Raw genomic sequence first — 13,876 nt, forward strand, 5'->3', positions numbered from 1 at the left:
TAAATCTTCCACTTGGATCTGACCTGTGTCACTACAGCAGCACTCAGACCAGGCAACAGATTTGTAGAAAAGACTCTACAACCTGAAATTAGAGACAATGCATGTACTTTTGTAACCCAATAAAATCTTTAATAAAAATTATTTTTTAAAATTGAGAAGTGGGTCCTAAAATGCCTATTTAGGAAAATGGTAGGATCCTGCTCTGAAAAGATTGGATACTCGCGGCTTTAAGGCACTTAAAAATAAGTATTGTTTTTCATTCCTTTTAAATTTGTTAGCAATGTTATTACCTTGTAATTTAAATACCTTATTTTTCCATGTATAAAGACAATGTTTTTGCTAAATACTAGAAAAATACAGTATTTCCTTGATCTTCCCGCGGCTGCTTCCGCCACCATACAAGTGTTACCTCCTTCCCTCCTCCCCTGCTGCATGTGCCACTCTTTCTCGTGCGTGCACCCACGGGTGCAAGGTGCCACAAACTGTGCAAGGTTAAGGGCACCAACGGAGCACTGTGAGTAAAAGTGCATCCGGGGCCTTCTTCATTTCTCAGTTTTGGATTCAAAAAAATAGGGGTCATCTTATACATGGAAAAATGCAGTAATATCCTTTTGAACTGGGCCTGCACATATTTTACAGAACCTGACGCAGGTCAAACAATGCCATTTGTTTCTGTTCAGTGCCCCCACTTCAAAACATGCTGGTGCCAATGCCTTTCCACCCATCTGGTGCCCTAAAGATGTTTTGAGCGACAACTCCTCCCTTCCCACTTGCACCAGAGGTAGGAGAAGGCCTGCTTTTGTGCTAAGGGAAGAGAAAAGAAAGCACAGCAGATTCAAAGTTTGTGTTTTATTTTCCATGATAAAAAAACACACACGCACACACACCATTCTGAGGCACAACAGATTTCTCTGACAGATTATCTAATTCTTCACGTTTAGGGCTCTGATATTTTCCCTTCCTTCCAGTGCCCTCCTGTGGCCAAGAAGAGCAGATTTAACGCAGAGAAGGAAGAGGGGTGGAACCTCCGTCACTGAGGCTGGACGGATCCCTCAGCAGAATGGCTAGGAGGGCTGGCAGAAAATGTGGGGCCTGTTTTAATTCACTGATGGGTTGGTTTTTCTTTTTACGGCAGCTGTTTCTTGAAGAGCAACACCCCAATTTGTTTGGAAACGCTGGCTGCTCTGCTGTCGCTCCTGAGTACCCCTAGAACCGCAGAGGGGAACACAATCCACCTGGCGCAGCTCAGTTCTTCTTGCTCTTGGGGGTGTCGTACTTCCTTTTGCTCGAGTACCAGAGGAGCAGAGGGATGCCGATGGAGGGGAGCGTCATGACCCCAAAGGCTGCCCAATCCAGCTTTATAAAAGAAAAGGAGGTGAAAGGGAAATAATTAGTCGTTTCAATTCAACAAGTTCATTGTGCTGGTCCAGTGGTTTCCAAAGGGTGGGGGGAGGCAGCAGTGGGATTACAGAGGTAAGGGGGGCAGCTGGAGGTGTAAATGGCTATTAGACTTTGAAAAGCTGGCACCACAGGATCAATTACAGATAGGTAGCCGTGTTGGTCTGCCATAGTCAAAACAAATTCCTTCCAGTAGCACCTTAAAGACCAACTAAGTTAGTTCTTGGTATGAGCTTTCGTGTGCATGCACACTTCTTCAGATACACACACAGGATCAAGTTCATCAACTCTGTTGAGGTCATTTAACTAAATAGTTTAAACTAGATTTAAACTAGATTTTGAACAGATGTGCAACTAACTGTTAGCAAAACATCTTCCATAGTGGGTTGTGCACACCACTATTCTGAATAGTGCTTTTTATAGAGTGATGGACACTGGGGATTTAGTTTATGGAACCAAGGGGATGGCGGCCTGAAAAAGTCTGGGAAAAACTGTGCTAGTCAAAAGCTGTGACTGTGATGATTATATTATAGTGTTCCAAAACACAAGCATAGTGATAATATAACAAACATAAATAATACAGTGCTACCTCTGGTTACGAACAGGATCCGTTCCGGAGGTCCGGCCGCATCCCGAAAACTTCATATCTGGAGGCGCCTTTCTGCACATGCATGCAATGTGATTGAGCGCTTCTGCACATGCGGTGAAACCCAGAAGTATATACAGTGGTACCTCGGGTTACATACGCTTTAGGTTACAGACTCCGCTAACGCAGAAACAGTGCTTCAGGTTAAGAACTTTGCTTCAGGATGAGAACAGAAATCGTGCTCTGGCAGCACGGCAGCAGCAGGAGACCCCATTAGCTAAAGTGGTGCTTCAGGTTAAGAACAGTTTCAGGTTAAGAACGGACCTCCGGAATGAATTAAGTACTTAACCTGAGGTACCATTGTACTTCTGAAGACGTGTGCATGCACACGAAAACTCATACCAATAACAAAATTAGTTGGTCTCTAAGGTGCTACTGGAAGGATTTTTTAAATATTGTTTTGACTACGGCAGACCAACACGGCTACTAAAACCTGTTCTTAATGGCTGCTAGCCATAATGGCTAAGCTCTGCCACCGCAGTCAGAGGCAGCAATGCTTCTGAATGGAAGCTGCCGGAAGCCACAGGAAGGGGAAGTGCCCTTGTGCTCCAGTCCTGCTTACAAGTTTCCCACTTGGGCACCTGGTTGGCCACTGTGAGATCAGGATGCTGGACTAAATGAGCCATTGGCCGGATCCATCAGGCTCTTATGTTTTTAATGCCCCCAGTGTTGTATTGGAGCAGGCTGACAGCACTGCTTTATTTACTTACAAAGTGTGGCGAAAACCTCCGGTCAAATTCACGCTGGGCGAGGATCCCCCCTTGCCCTGGAGCGCTGGTGAAGCCCACCTGAAAAGAAAGAAAATTGAGGGGGTTTGTGTTTGTTATTATTATATATTTATTTATACCCCACCTTTTCTCCTGAAGGGCCATGGTGCTTGCGGTCATGCCAGGTCTCCTTGTCAAACAACCACCACAAAACTCTAACCCAGGGTTTCCCAGACTTGGGTCTCTAGCTGCTTTTGGACTACAATTCCCATCACACACACCCTTATCAAATTTCCCTGCACAAGTCATAGTACTCAAGAAAGGCAGGGGTCAGTGGTAACTACAAAGAATGCCTTTGCTTGTGAGCCGAGCCAAAGCCTGTGGGCCCCCGCAGACCCCGGGCTCCACCCAAGGCGCTTGCTACTTACCACCACCTGGGCCCCCTCCTGCGCCAGGTACGTGATAGTGGCCGAGGTGAAGTTGAAGTAGCCGGCTTTCAGGGGTCTCAGGACCACCGTGTGGGACACATTGCTGGCACTGAGCGACAGTGGCTAAGGAAGCAGACTGTGTCACAGGAGCAGAAAGGAAAGGAAGAGAGGGGGTTTTCGGGAGAAGAGACCAGGGGGTGGTTTGGGTCTTACTGCTCATGCGTGTAACAAGTTCACTTGCTCAGTGCTTCAAGATAAATAAGGGACAATCCCCAGGGCATGCTGAGGCTTATGATCTAAACCTAAATGTTTTGGGGGGGCCCTGCCCTGATAGTGCCACAAACGTATTCCCAATGTCCCTTCTCTATCCTAAAAAAAGCATTACATGCGACTCAATTTATGCAGGGGTTGTGTTCCAGTGATAACACAAGAAAGTCAAAGTTGCATCTAGTCCAAACACCTTGAGTGCAGTGGTGGGTGGGAATGACAAAGTCCGCCCCCCCCCCGATGCCTGCCCCCTTTTTATTTTTGTCAAATGCATAAAGCTGAATGCACACAAGTTAAAGGTGATTTAAGTGGTGAGTTACCTGCATTCAGAATAGCGGTTTGCACGACCCAGTAAGGAAGGTAATAACACAACAAAACTCAACACAGTAATATTTAACTGCACATTTATTCAAAGTCCAATTAAAACTATTGAGTTTGATTAATTGGATGGGTCATTGGTCTGATCCAGCAGGCTGCTCTACTGTTCTTATGACTCTAAAGGGTCTAAAAAGAGCCACTGTCACCCCTACACACACACACACACACGCACACCCCGCCACACTCTGTGCAAAAAAAAGGATACGGTGCAATCCTGTCCCACTTGACATTGAGCATCCCAGAAACAATGCCGAAGTCTTCAGGAGGAAACGAGTCGTCCGACAACTCCACCTCTAAGGCAGCACTTGACGCCAGCAGATAAAAGGATTGGGATAACAGTATTAGTAACAAGACACCATTTGAAGGCAGGGTGTGTGGGGTGGTGGGACCCTTACCTAGATCCCTTCCAATCTGGCTTCCAACTTGAGTTTGGAACTAAAACTACCTTGATCACCCTGGCAGATGATTTGTATTGTGAGATGGAAAGGTTGAGTGAAATCTTATGGATTCTGCGGAATTTCTTAGCAGCCATTGACCATGGTGTCCTGTCCTTCCCAGAGGGTAGGTCCCTGAAGTCTGGTGTGTAGGTGCCATAGCAATCCATCTTATTCCCAAATGCTATTCTTTAATACCTACATTATGGACCAATGGCAGGAGGTACCTGGAGATAAGGGCTAGGGTGCCATCAATATGCAGCTGACAGCAGCTTAATTTTTGATTAGCCAAGTAACCTTAATGATTACCAGTATTTTTTAAAAATTGAAAGTAACTTTTTTTTAAAAAAGTTATATGACGGTAAAGAAATATTGAGAATGATGATTTAATGCATTTGTACTCAATTTTTCTCCCAAATTGGAATTCAAGACAGCTTCCAACATTTAAAAAAGTTACAAAATACAATGGAATAACGACAACCTAAAAACAATAATTAAAAATACAACAAAACACATTTAGAACCAGCAATTAAAAGTACAGTTTGCCCCGAGAGCAGCCCAGTGGTCAGCATTGTCTGTGCCTTAGTTTCCAAAGGTCCGACTGAACAGGAAAGTTGTAGCCTGCCGGCCAAAGGATAACAAAAAGGAAACTAGTCTAACCTTTCTTGAGATAGAATTACACAATCTGGGAGCAGCCACACAGAAGCCTCTCTCTTGGGTCACCACCAGCCATGCATCTGATGTTGAAGGTGCACTCCCAAGGTTCATATAGGGAGATACACTCTTTCAGGTGGCCTGGGCCAAAGCCCTAGAGGGCTTTATACGTTATAACCAACACTTTGAATTTTGCCCAGAAACAGACTATTAGTCAGTGGCAAGAGAATAACATGCTTCCTGCAACCCGCTCTAGTCTGCAGGCTGGTCACAGCATTCTGCACCAGCTGCAGCTTCTAAAAACTTTTCAAAGGCATCTCCATGAAAGAGCATTAAGATACCACCAGCCTTTCCTATGAGGGATTTACCTAGAGCCAACATTGTAGATGTTGTACTGCAAAGTGAGATCCCGGCCCTCGACGGCATATCTGTTCAACAGAGACTTGGAGGCCAAGAGCCTGGCCCCTTCCTCACAGTACACTGAGGAGGTGGCAACCAGCACGGCAAGAATCAACAGCTTCATCTGGAATGGAGAAGAGGATGGATTTGTAGTTGCACCTGAAGCAGAATATCATTTGGTGAATCTGTTTATAGTGTGAGGAAGGGAAACAGTATCAGCATAGCAATTAAATGTCTGTTTATTTTTAAAAACCTGCTGCCAAATTAATCAAATTGAAATTTTGTTTTAATCGGTTAGCCTAACTGATTCACCAATTAAAACACTGCCATCTAACTAAACAGAGATTAGAACCCCTACTTTGCCTCTAAACGAATATGGTTTTGGGATGGCTAAAGAGTGTATAACCCTAATCCATGATAAATGATCTTTGAGCATCCATGCTCAAACATGAATGAAATATGGCCATGCCTCCAAAGTTAAACAGGTGACTTAAAATAAATCAGTAAAAATACAATTAAGAACCATACAAAATCTTAGCACAGTGGATTACAATTGCTACAACAGGAATAAAACCGATTTACGGAGATCTCTACCGTGATCCTGTCCTCTTTTTTTCTTCTGTCAGGACCCTTCCCCAATTACTCAGAAATTGCCCCATAATAAGATTCCATCAAGAGCCAGTGTCATGTAGTGGTTAGAGCATCAGTCTAGTAGGATCTGGGACAGACATGGGTTCAAATACCCACTTGGCCATCATGAAGTTCAGTGGGTGACCTTGGGCCAGTCAACATCCCTCTCAGCCTAGCCTACCTCACAGCATTGTTGTGGGAATTAAATTAGGAGAGAGATAACGGTGTGCGCCACCTTGAACACCACAGAGCAAAAGGTGGGATAAAAATGCAATAAACAGTAGTAGTAATAGTAGTTCATCTCGCCAAGTGGTCATTCTGACTGCCAGCTGCTCTCCAGAATCTCATTCCATGAAAAGAGGCAATATTGTGTAGCAGAGTGTTCGACCTGAGAGAGAGACCAGGGTTCGAATCCCCACCCGGCCAGGAAGCTCACTAAGGGGATGACCCTGAGCTTAGTCCCTGTCTCTCAGCCTAACCGACATAACACAACACGGTTGTGGTGGGGATTAAATATGGACTAGGATTTAGGAGACCAGGGTTCAAAACCTCCACTTGGCCATGAAACTGCTGGGCGGGCGGGGGGGGGACCTCACTGTCCTCTCAGCCTAACCAACCTCAAAGGGTTGTTGTGGGGATAAAACGGGGGGACGGGGACCCACGTGCACCACCTCGAGCTACTCGGAGGAAAGAAGATGGGACACAACTGCTGTCAATGAATGAATGAAACTTTCTCTGCCAAGCCTCCTTGCACCCAGCACCCAGTTCCAATCGCCCTCCTTTTCCCCTGGCAGAATAGACCCCCCTCCTCCACTCAACCTGCATTTCCCCAACTAGAAACCCCTCTCCTCCTTTTCTCATACACAGCTGTCCTCCAATCAGACCCCCAAACCCGGTTTTGCCTGCCAAGACCACCTCCCCTCCCCTCCTGCGCTCGCCCACCTCGGCTCCTGCAGCTGCCAGCAGAACGGAAGGGAGAGTCAGCACTCACCGCGGCCGGAACTCCGCCTCTCTCTTTCGCGCGCGCGCATTGCGTACTTTCCTCGCGTTGCCGCTGAGCTCGCTGGGAAATGTAGTCCTCAGCCCCTGCTTAAGAACCTAGGTGGAGACAAGCTGGAGGATGCCAGTGGCCAATTTGGCTCAGCATCCTGTTCTCCCAGATGAATCAGAGGGATGCCCATAGGAAGGTCCCGAGCACAACAACAAACCTCCTCTCTTGTGGCTGCCAGAGACCAGCACCTGGTCTGGCATTTACCGCCTGCTCTCAGGTTATTTTGGTGCATAGCTGTCAACTCATGAGAAGAGAAGACTCCCTGGAAAAGACCCTGATGTTGGGAAAGATGGAGGGCACAAAGAGAAGGGGATGACAGAGGATGAGATGGTTGGATAGTGTTCTTGAAGCAACTAGCATGAGTTTGACCAAACTGCGGGAGGCAGTGGAAGACAGGAGTGCCTGGAGTGCTGTGGTCCATGGGGTCACGAAGAGTCGGACACGACTAAACAACAACAGCTGTCAACTTTCAGATTTGAAAATAAGGGATCAGCAGCCTCGAAAATAAGGGATCAGCAGCCTCACCTGTCCCGGGAACAGTCTACGGGATACCTAACAATCCGAGATAGCAGCGGGAAGCAGCAGGAAACTGCGCTGGAATAAGGGAATTTCCCACAAAAAAGGGAAGGTTGACAGCTATGTTTTGGTGCTAGAATATGCAAAAAAACCCACGAAAGATCATTAGAAGAGCCCTGCTAGATCAGACCAGTGGCCCATCGAGTCCTTGCATAGTTTTATAAGCTTCTATCATGCCACCTCTTTCTTGCCTTTTCTCTAAACTAGCCATTCCCAGAAGCTGCAATCTTTCCTCCATCCTTCTCCTGAGCCTATTCTGAACCTTTTCCAAGTCTACAATATCCATTTTGAGTGGAGGTGACCAGAACAGTATTCCAAATGTGGTCTTAGATATGTATAAAAACATTTTGATAGTGGCAGTTTTATTTTCAATCCCTAGCATGGAATTTTCCTTTTTCATGCGTTCCACACACTGGGTTGACATTTTCATTGAGCTATCCATTAAGGCTCCAAGGTGTTACTCCTTTTCTGCCACCACCAGTTCAGCCCCCCTGAGAAATTAATATTTTATTGCCTCCACATGCATCACATCACTACACACTTGTTTACATTGAATTGAATTTGCCATTTTACTGCCCATTCACTCAGTTCAGAGAAGTCCTTTTGGTGCTCTTTGCAAACTTTTTAACAACCCTGAAAAAATCTAGTTTCATCAGCAAACTTTGCCACTTTGCTGCTAAGTCCTAACTCTAGATTGTTTATGAACAAGTTAAAAAACACAGGACTCAATACCAATCCTTGGGGGGACTCCACTTTTTACCTCTCTTCGTTTGGAGAACTGTTCATTTGGACATTTAACTATCCAATTGGTCACTGTAACTATTTTGTGTTCAGATAAATCACCAATTCCTCTGCCTATTTTGCATTTCATTGCTCACTGAACTCATTTTTCCACACCCACCCAGTGTGATGTATGCCAACCAATTCAAGATTTCACTCCGTGCATCTGATTGGCAGCATTGGCAAAGCCCTGTGGAAAACTTCACCCACAGCACTTTGCAAATGGACAAAAAAGGGGTTGCCTGATGTCACTGTGACATCAGGTGATTGACACGTGGCTTGCCCCACCCTCCTGTCAAATTTGGCCTGCAGGAGGTGGGGGAGACAGCCAGTTCCCCAACCCTGCTTTAACCCAAAGAACACCCTCATTCCTAGCTGCCACTTTTTATTTAGAGCAAAATGTTTTTGTTTATTTTAATTGCATTGGGCGAGCAAGCTGGCCTGGCTTGTCTTATTCATCATGAACCTTTCCCGAAAAGATCACACTGCAGAACCATGTTTATAACAACCATGTTTATTTTGAATCACTGTCTCTTCCCACACCACATAATACTGCCAGCCAGCGCAGAAAAAGAAATCAAATTTTACAAGCATTGCTAATCTACGGAAATCGTATATTGTTGCAGTGTGTGGTAGGAATAGGTACACAGTTGCTCTAGGGTAGCTTTTACCTACCTGGCAGCCCTCCAGATGTGTTTGACCACAATGCCCATCCACCCCAGCCAACGTGATGGGAATTGTCACCCAAAATATCTGAAGGACATGAGGTTTGCTACCGTGGCTCTAGGGAGACTGAGAGCTTTGAGTTGGACAGGAGGGCACGTGCCAAGGCTGCTAGCTGGTGGGGCTGGGAGAGGAGGCAGAGCTCTTCGTGGTGCGTTGATCTGACTGCCCCAGGCGCTCCTGGTTTTGTTTCTCCTGCCTGGCAAGGAGGATGTTCATGGACTCTCGCATGTCTTCGAGGAGGGAGAGCTGTGCCTGTGCGATCTGCGTCTGTGTCTGGATGTTGTTGTGCATGCACTCCAGCAGGCCAAAACACTCCTGGGGCTGATGTTCAGGGGCTGGGGAGAGAGAGGAGGAGGGAAGGGAACAGGCAGAGGTTGGCTGAATCATCCACATTTTCTGCAAAGAGAGGGAGCCAAGATGTTTGGTTTCCAAGGTATGACTGTATTTGGAAAAGACAACCTGTGTACCTATATTTTGTAAACTTGCTTATGTTTTTGTTTGTTTGTACTTTTGATTCCATTTTAATAAAAACTTAAAAAGCGGGGATAGGGAACAAGATAAAGAACCCTAGAGGGGAAGGGAGGGGTCAGTGAGTCACTCAAAGCAGATGGAGCAGGCATACAAATATTATATGCATCTCTACATATAAAGATGTGTACGCAATGTGTGCACAAATTGATGTCCACTTTTTTGGCCATGGGGCTACTCTAAGATGGTGCCCCACATGCATTTAAAGCATGAGGGGGTTCCCCTAACTTACAGAAATGTCTCTTTCCCTTCCCGATCCGAGCTGTCTGGGTATATGGCAGGCCTGGGCTGGGCCTCCACTGAGTTGACGGGAGTTCCAGGAAACTGGGGGAGGGCTTGGCCGGACACAGAGGCTTAAAAGAAGGAGGTGGAGGACCATCAAAGTCTTCTCCTGTTGAGAGAGAAAGAGTGGATCAGGTTGCATGGCCAAGATCTCTAGAATCCTGCGATCAACTCTCACATCGTTAAAAGTCATCTTAGTTTATTAATCGTATGAACTGGGTTAGTCGCTGAAATTTGATTAAGCGATTAAATTTGCATGCATTTGCATTTGGATATAAAAATTGTTTTGTGCAAGAAGCGTAATTTATTATGAGTAGCGGGCATTATCTTGGAAAATACATTCCCTCCTGTGTTAGGGAAAACAGGGAAAGTACTTAAGATGCTGATATCACAGACAGAAAGAGGAACTGAATGGGTGGCAGCTGATTTCAGCATCAACTTTCAGCCAGGCCTTTGGCTGATTGTCTTTGTCGTTTTAAATTAGTTTGAGGGAGGGTGGGGGTTGTTCTTTGGTTTTGTTGTTTTTAATATGTACTTTGGTTTTATTCTGTATATTTATGCTGTGAAACACCCTGAGATCTTCACGTGAAGGACAGTATTTAAATATAATAAATTAATAATAACTTTTAAACTGTTCCTGCTGCTGTACCATTACCAATAAAAGCAGCAGATTGCAACAAGAGAGCAATTGCTTTTATCTGTGTACCAGGAAAAGCTTCACTGTTAATTCTTGCATCTCAAACTGCTGTTAAAAGGTGCAGCAATAAGCACTTGACTGAAAAAACTCAAATCACTGGAAACCCAGATGAAAGTGACTGAGTTTGGCTGGGTCATCCCTCCCACCCCCACCCGGGGCAAAGATATCTAAATAAAAACACTTACGTGGGACTTGTGAAGATCTTCTTGGTGTACCTGAAAAATATAAAATTATAGTTATTATGGATCTTTTTGGGGGTGAATGGGTTGCTCTTTTTATTTTGTAGATATTCATTTTATTCCTCTGTAAATACTTTTGCTGTCTCTTTCGTCTAGGGAGAAAAGTTGCTAAGTACTTTTATCTGACCCTCCAAACTCAGCCCTGGGACTTTTAATAAATCTGCAGAACTTATTCTACCTCCACCTCATTAGCTTTCTCTATGGCTTGTTGTGGCCACCATTGCCTCGGGTGTAGCTGCCACGTTTTTCTCACCATAAGGCACATAGGAATGCAGGGAATTTAGGGCTGGTGCCATGGCTGCCAACACAACTTAAGAGGTACATGGTATAAGTGACATCCATAAGATACTAAAGGGTCTCAAACTGAGACTGTAGAGGGGCCATGCAGCTCACTTCTGGCACCAATGTTGCAGCTTGCCACAGGAGGGAACTTTGGGCTGCTCTTTCCTGGGCTGTAGCATCACCTCCCCTGCTGATGGTCAGGAAGTGGTACTTAGCGTTCCCATTTCCCCAAAGCATGGCAGCCCTAGTGGTACTGCAGTTACCAAAACAGCAAGTGCTAATACAGGGTTGCCAAGTCTCTTTACCCCAGTGTGTGTGTGTGTGTACATGTACTTGTGTGTAGAGCACAAAGACTGAGGGGTGCAGCTGGGGGACAGCACACGGAGGTATTGCAGTACATTGCTTGATGCCGCACATTGGGCAATGTTGGCCCCCTTAACAGCGTAGGCAAGTTGGTGCCTCTGACTGTGATAATATATCTTGCTCACTTGGGTGAAAGAGAGGGGTGTTTTTACGGACCTCTAACTTTTGTGTGGTTGTACGAAAGGGAAGAGTCACAGTAGATGCCCTGCCTGCTTTTTGGCTTCTGGCCTTGCCCACCGGGGATATGTGACTCCCACAAGTTTATCCATGAGGGAATGTGGCTCCCGGGCTGGAAAAAAATCCCCTATCCCTGGTTTAAAACGTTAGCTGGAGAAGGGGAAAGTCTGATGTGGGTCTAACCTACTTTTCCGATGCTGCTTCTCATCCTGGGGGTTGACATCTGGCTCCATCTGAACGGGACTGGAACTCTTACCTGGAACAGGAGGAGAGGAAGAAAATAGTTATTAGTATCACAAGCAAGAGTTTCCAGGTTGGGGAGGGTTAAAGAAAAGGAGGTCCAAGACTGGAAAGCAACTCCCCTTTCATATGGACTGGAGGGAGAGCCTTATGTTTCTTATTTAAGGCCAAGATGGTCTTCCGGTGTCTTTCTGGTTTCATACTGCTGCGGTTGGAAAAAAATGATAGATTAGAGCATACTCAACAGGGTGCACTCGCTTTCCTGGGCTGGCAGCCACTTCAAACCTCAGAAGACAAACCCTAGGTAGACCTTTTGAGCTTGTCACAACACGTCCCGCTGCATCCTGGCCAAAGGGGACACCTCCTCCTCCTCCTCAGTCAGAGGGGCCTTCTTGGTGGCTGCTCCCAGGATTTGGAACACCCTCCCTAAAGAAGCCAGACTCCCTCTCTCCTTGCTGTCTTTCTGCCTGCAGGTGAAGTCTTTTACTGTATTCCGAAAGGCTTTGGGAAACGGACTATTTTTTAAAGGAAATGGCTTTTGATAGGGCGGTGCTGTTTTTATGATCTGTGTTTTAATCGGTTGGTTTCTTGTATTGTTGTAATTCTATTAGAGTTTAATTACTTTAGAAATAAATATAATAATAGCAATAATAACAACAATCACTGACTGTCCCTCACTGTGCTCTGTTTTTACATTCTGGGCAAGACTGGGAATGTGTTTGTGAGGAGTTGCAAACTCCACCAACTGATGACCAGCCACTCTTCCTCTTCTCCCAGGTATAAAAAGATAGAGAAGTCCAAGATAGCATCTTGGCTAAATGCAAAGCAGGATGGTAGGTGTGCATCGACACTGCACAAAACATTGCATGGGTGACTATAGGAGAAGATAATATCTTTTGCAATCTATTGTGTGTGTGTGTGTTGCTTAATTTTAATAACGGGGTGTGTGAAAATATTCCAATAACTTTTAACCTGGCACTTGCCTAACTTCCAATTTATGCACTTTCGGGATTAATTTTAATTGTATTTATTTTGGCCTTGCATCCTGTCTCTGCCACAAACTCACCAGGTGTCCTAACCATTACATTCTCAGCCTTAAATCTTTTTATAGAGTGCCTGCAGCTGGCCCCGTGCTGCATGTAAAACCTGTTACTAAGAACCTGAAACTGAGTTTGCTTATTTCTTTCTCCCACCTGATTTATTTTCCTTTTGTGTCGTATATTTTAAAAGCAGATCTTATTTGTATTGTTCTCTGTAATGATGTTTTCTCAGCTGAAAAGTGGCCTATTTTCCTTTTTCTTTAAATAAAATGATCCAGAGGATGCAGCAAAATCCAACCCTATAACCCGTCTCCCAGGATATTTCACCCTGGAGAAAGCTCAATATCTAACTAGCTGCACTTTGGCAGCTCAAAAGGCATCTTCGTCAGGGAAAATACTACAGCTCCCATCATGCTCAGCGGTGAGGATGGGCAAGGGTTGGCTTGGGAGTGAATGGGGCACGGATTGAAACTTCAACTCCCATGATGCTCCTCTGACCAGAACTTAAAACGAGACCACAAATCCCATCATGCCTAGGCTCAGGCCAGTCAGGACTCCGGAGCTCCTTTTTGTGGTTTCCCAAAAACTCGCCTCTGGGGTGCGACTGCGCGGGGTCGGAGCGCGGCAAGTGCTGCAGCGACCGCCGGTGTGAAGACTCCATCCATCTAACCGCTGACTGGGGCCCGTGCGCGTGCGCACTTCCGCCTTCCTCAGAACTCTGCGCAGGCGTAGTTGGCGTCCTGCAGCTTTCGTTCTGCGCAGGCGCGTCCAGCGGGGGCAGAGTGAATAGGGTGGGAAGACGACGCGCAAGCGCATTGCTTTTTCCGTTTTGTAGAGAAGCGCCGCACGCGCTACGCGAAGGGCGGGGCGGGGGGGGAGAGCGTGAGTAGTCCGTTGTCCTATCAACCGATCTTGGTGGAAGAGGGGTGGGCGGGGCCATGGTGACAGAGCCCG

At 45.9% G+C, this 13,876-nt stretch overlaps 2 protein-coding genes across 5 annotated transcripts; both read right to left on the reverse strand.

Moving 5' to 3' along the window:
* Positions 1 to 834: 834 nt before the first annotated feature.
* Positions 835 to 6,955, reverse strand: SSR2 (signal sequence receptor subunit 2). 3 transcript variants are annotated; one of them, XM_083715456.1, is made up of 6 exons: positions 6,884 to 6,955; positions 5,281 to 5,435; positions 4,030 to 4,128; positions 3,180 to 3,288; positions 2,755 to 2,832; positions 835 to 1,356 (listed from the first exon to the last, which is right to left on the reverse strand). In XM_083715456.1, exons 2-6 carry the CDS (start codon positions 5,433 to 5,435, stop codon positions 1,246 to 1,248), a joined length of 552 nt encoding a protein of 183 aa, XP_083571582.1. In that variant the 5' UTR covers positions 6,884 to 6,955; the 3' UTR covers positions 835 to 1,245. The 3 variants fall into 3 exon arrangements, with proteins under 3 accessions (XP_083571582.1, XP_083571581.1, XP_083571580.1); XM_083715455.1 differs by having other exon boundaries at positions 5,281 to 5,470; positions 6,884 to 6,941; XM_083715454.1 differs by lacking the exon at positions 6,884 to 6,955 and adding an exon at positions 6,761 to 6,781.
* A 1,891-nt stretch (positions 6,956 to 8,846) lies between these two features.
* Positions 8,847 to 13,862, reverse strand: TSACC (TSSK6 activating cochaperone; the record flags this gene model as incomplete). 2 transcript variants are annotated; one of them, XM_083715461.1, is made up of 6 exons in its annotated part: positions 8,847 to 9,409; positions 9,835 to 9,993; positions 10,767 to 10,796; positions 11,830 to 11,897; positions 12,004 to 12,087; positions 13,514 to 13,646. In XM_083715461.1, 6 exons carry the CDS (start codon positions 13,585 to 13,587, stop codon positions 9,183 to 9,185), a joined length of 642 nt encoding a protein of 213 aa, XP_083571587.1. In that variant the 3' UTR covers positions 8,847 to 9,182. The 2 variants fall into 2 exon arrangements, with proteins under 2 accessions (XP_083571587.1, XP_083571586.1); XM_083715460.1 differs by lacking the exon at positions 12,004 to 12,087 and having other exon boundaries at positions 11,830 to 11,898; positions 13,514 to 13,862.
* Positions 13,863 to 13,876: the final 14 nt, after the last annotated feature.

This window comes from Podarcis gaigeae (genome assembly GCF_964106915.1).
Source record: "Podarcis gaigeae genome assembly, chromosome: 16".
Lineage (NCBI taxonomy): Eukaryota > Metazoa > Chordata > Lepidosauria > Squamata > Lacertidae > Podarcis > Podarcis gaigeae.

Bases quoted from the DNA above. Each gene is read 5' to 3' on its own strand.
- SSR2 (XM_083715454.1), bottom strand. The intron at 3,289-4,029 runs GTATCCTTTTTT...ACTGTCGCTCAG, and splicing joins AAGTGGGACAGGATTGCACC to TGCCAGCAATGTGTCCCACA. The intron at 1,357-2,754 runs GTAAGTAAATAA...TCTTTTATAAAG, and splicing joins GGAGGTTTTCGCCACACTTT to CTGGATTGGGCAGCCTTTGG.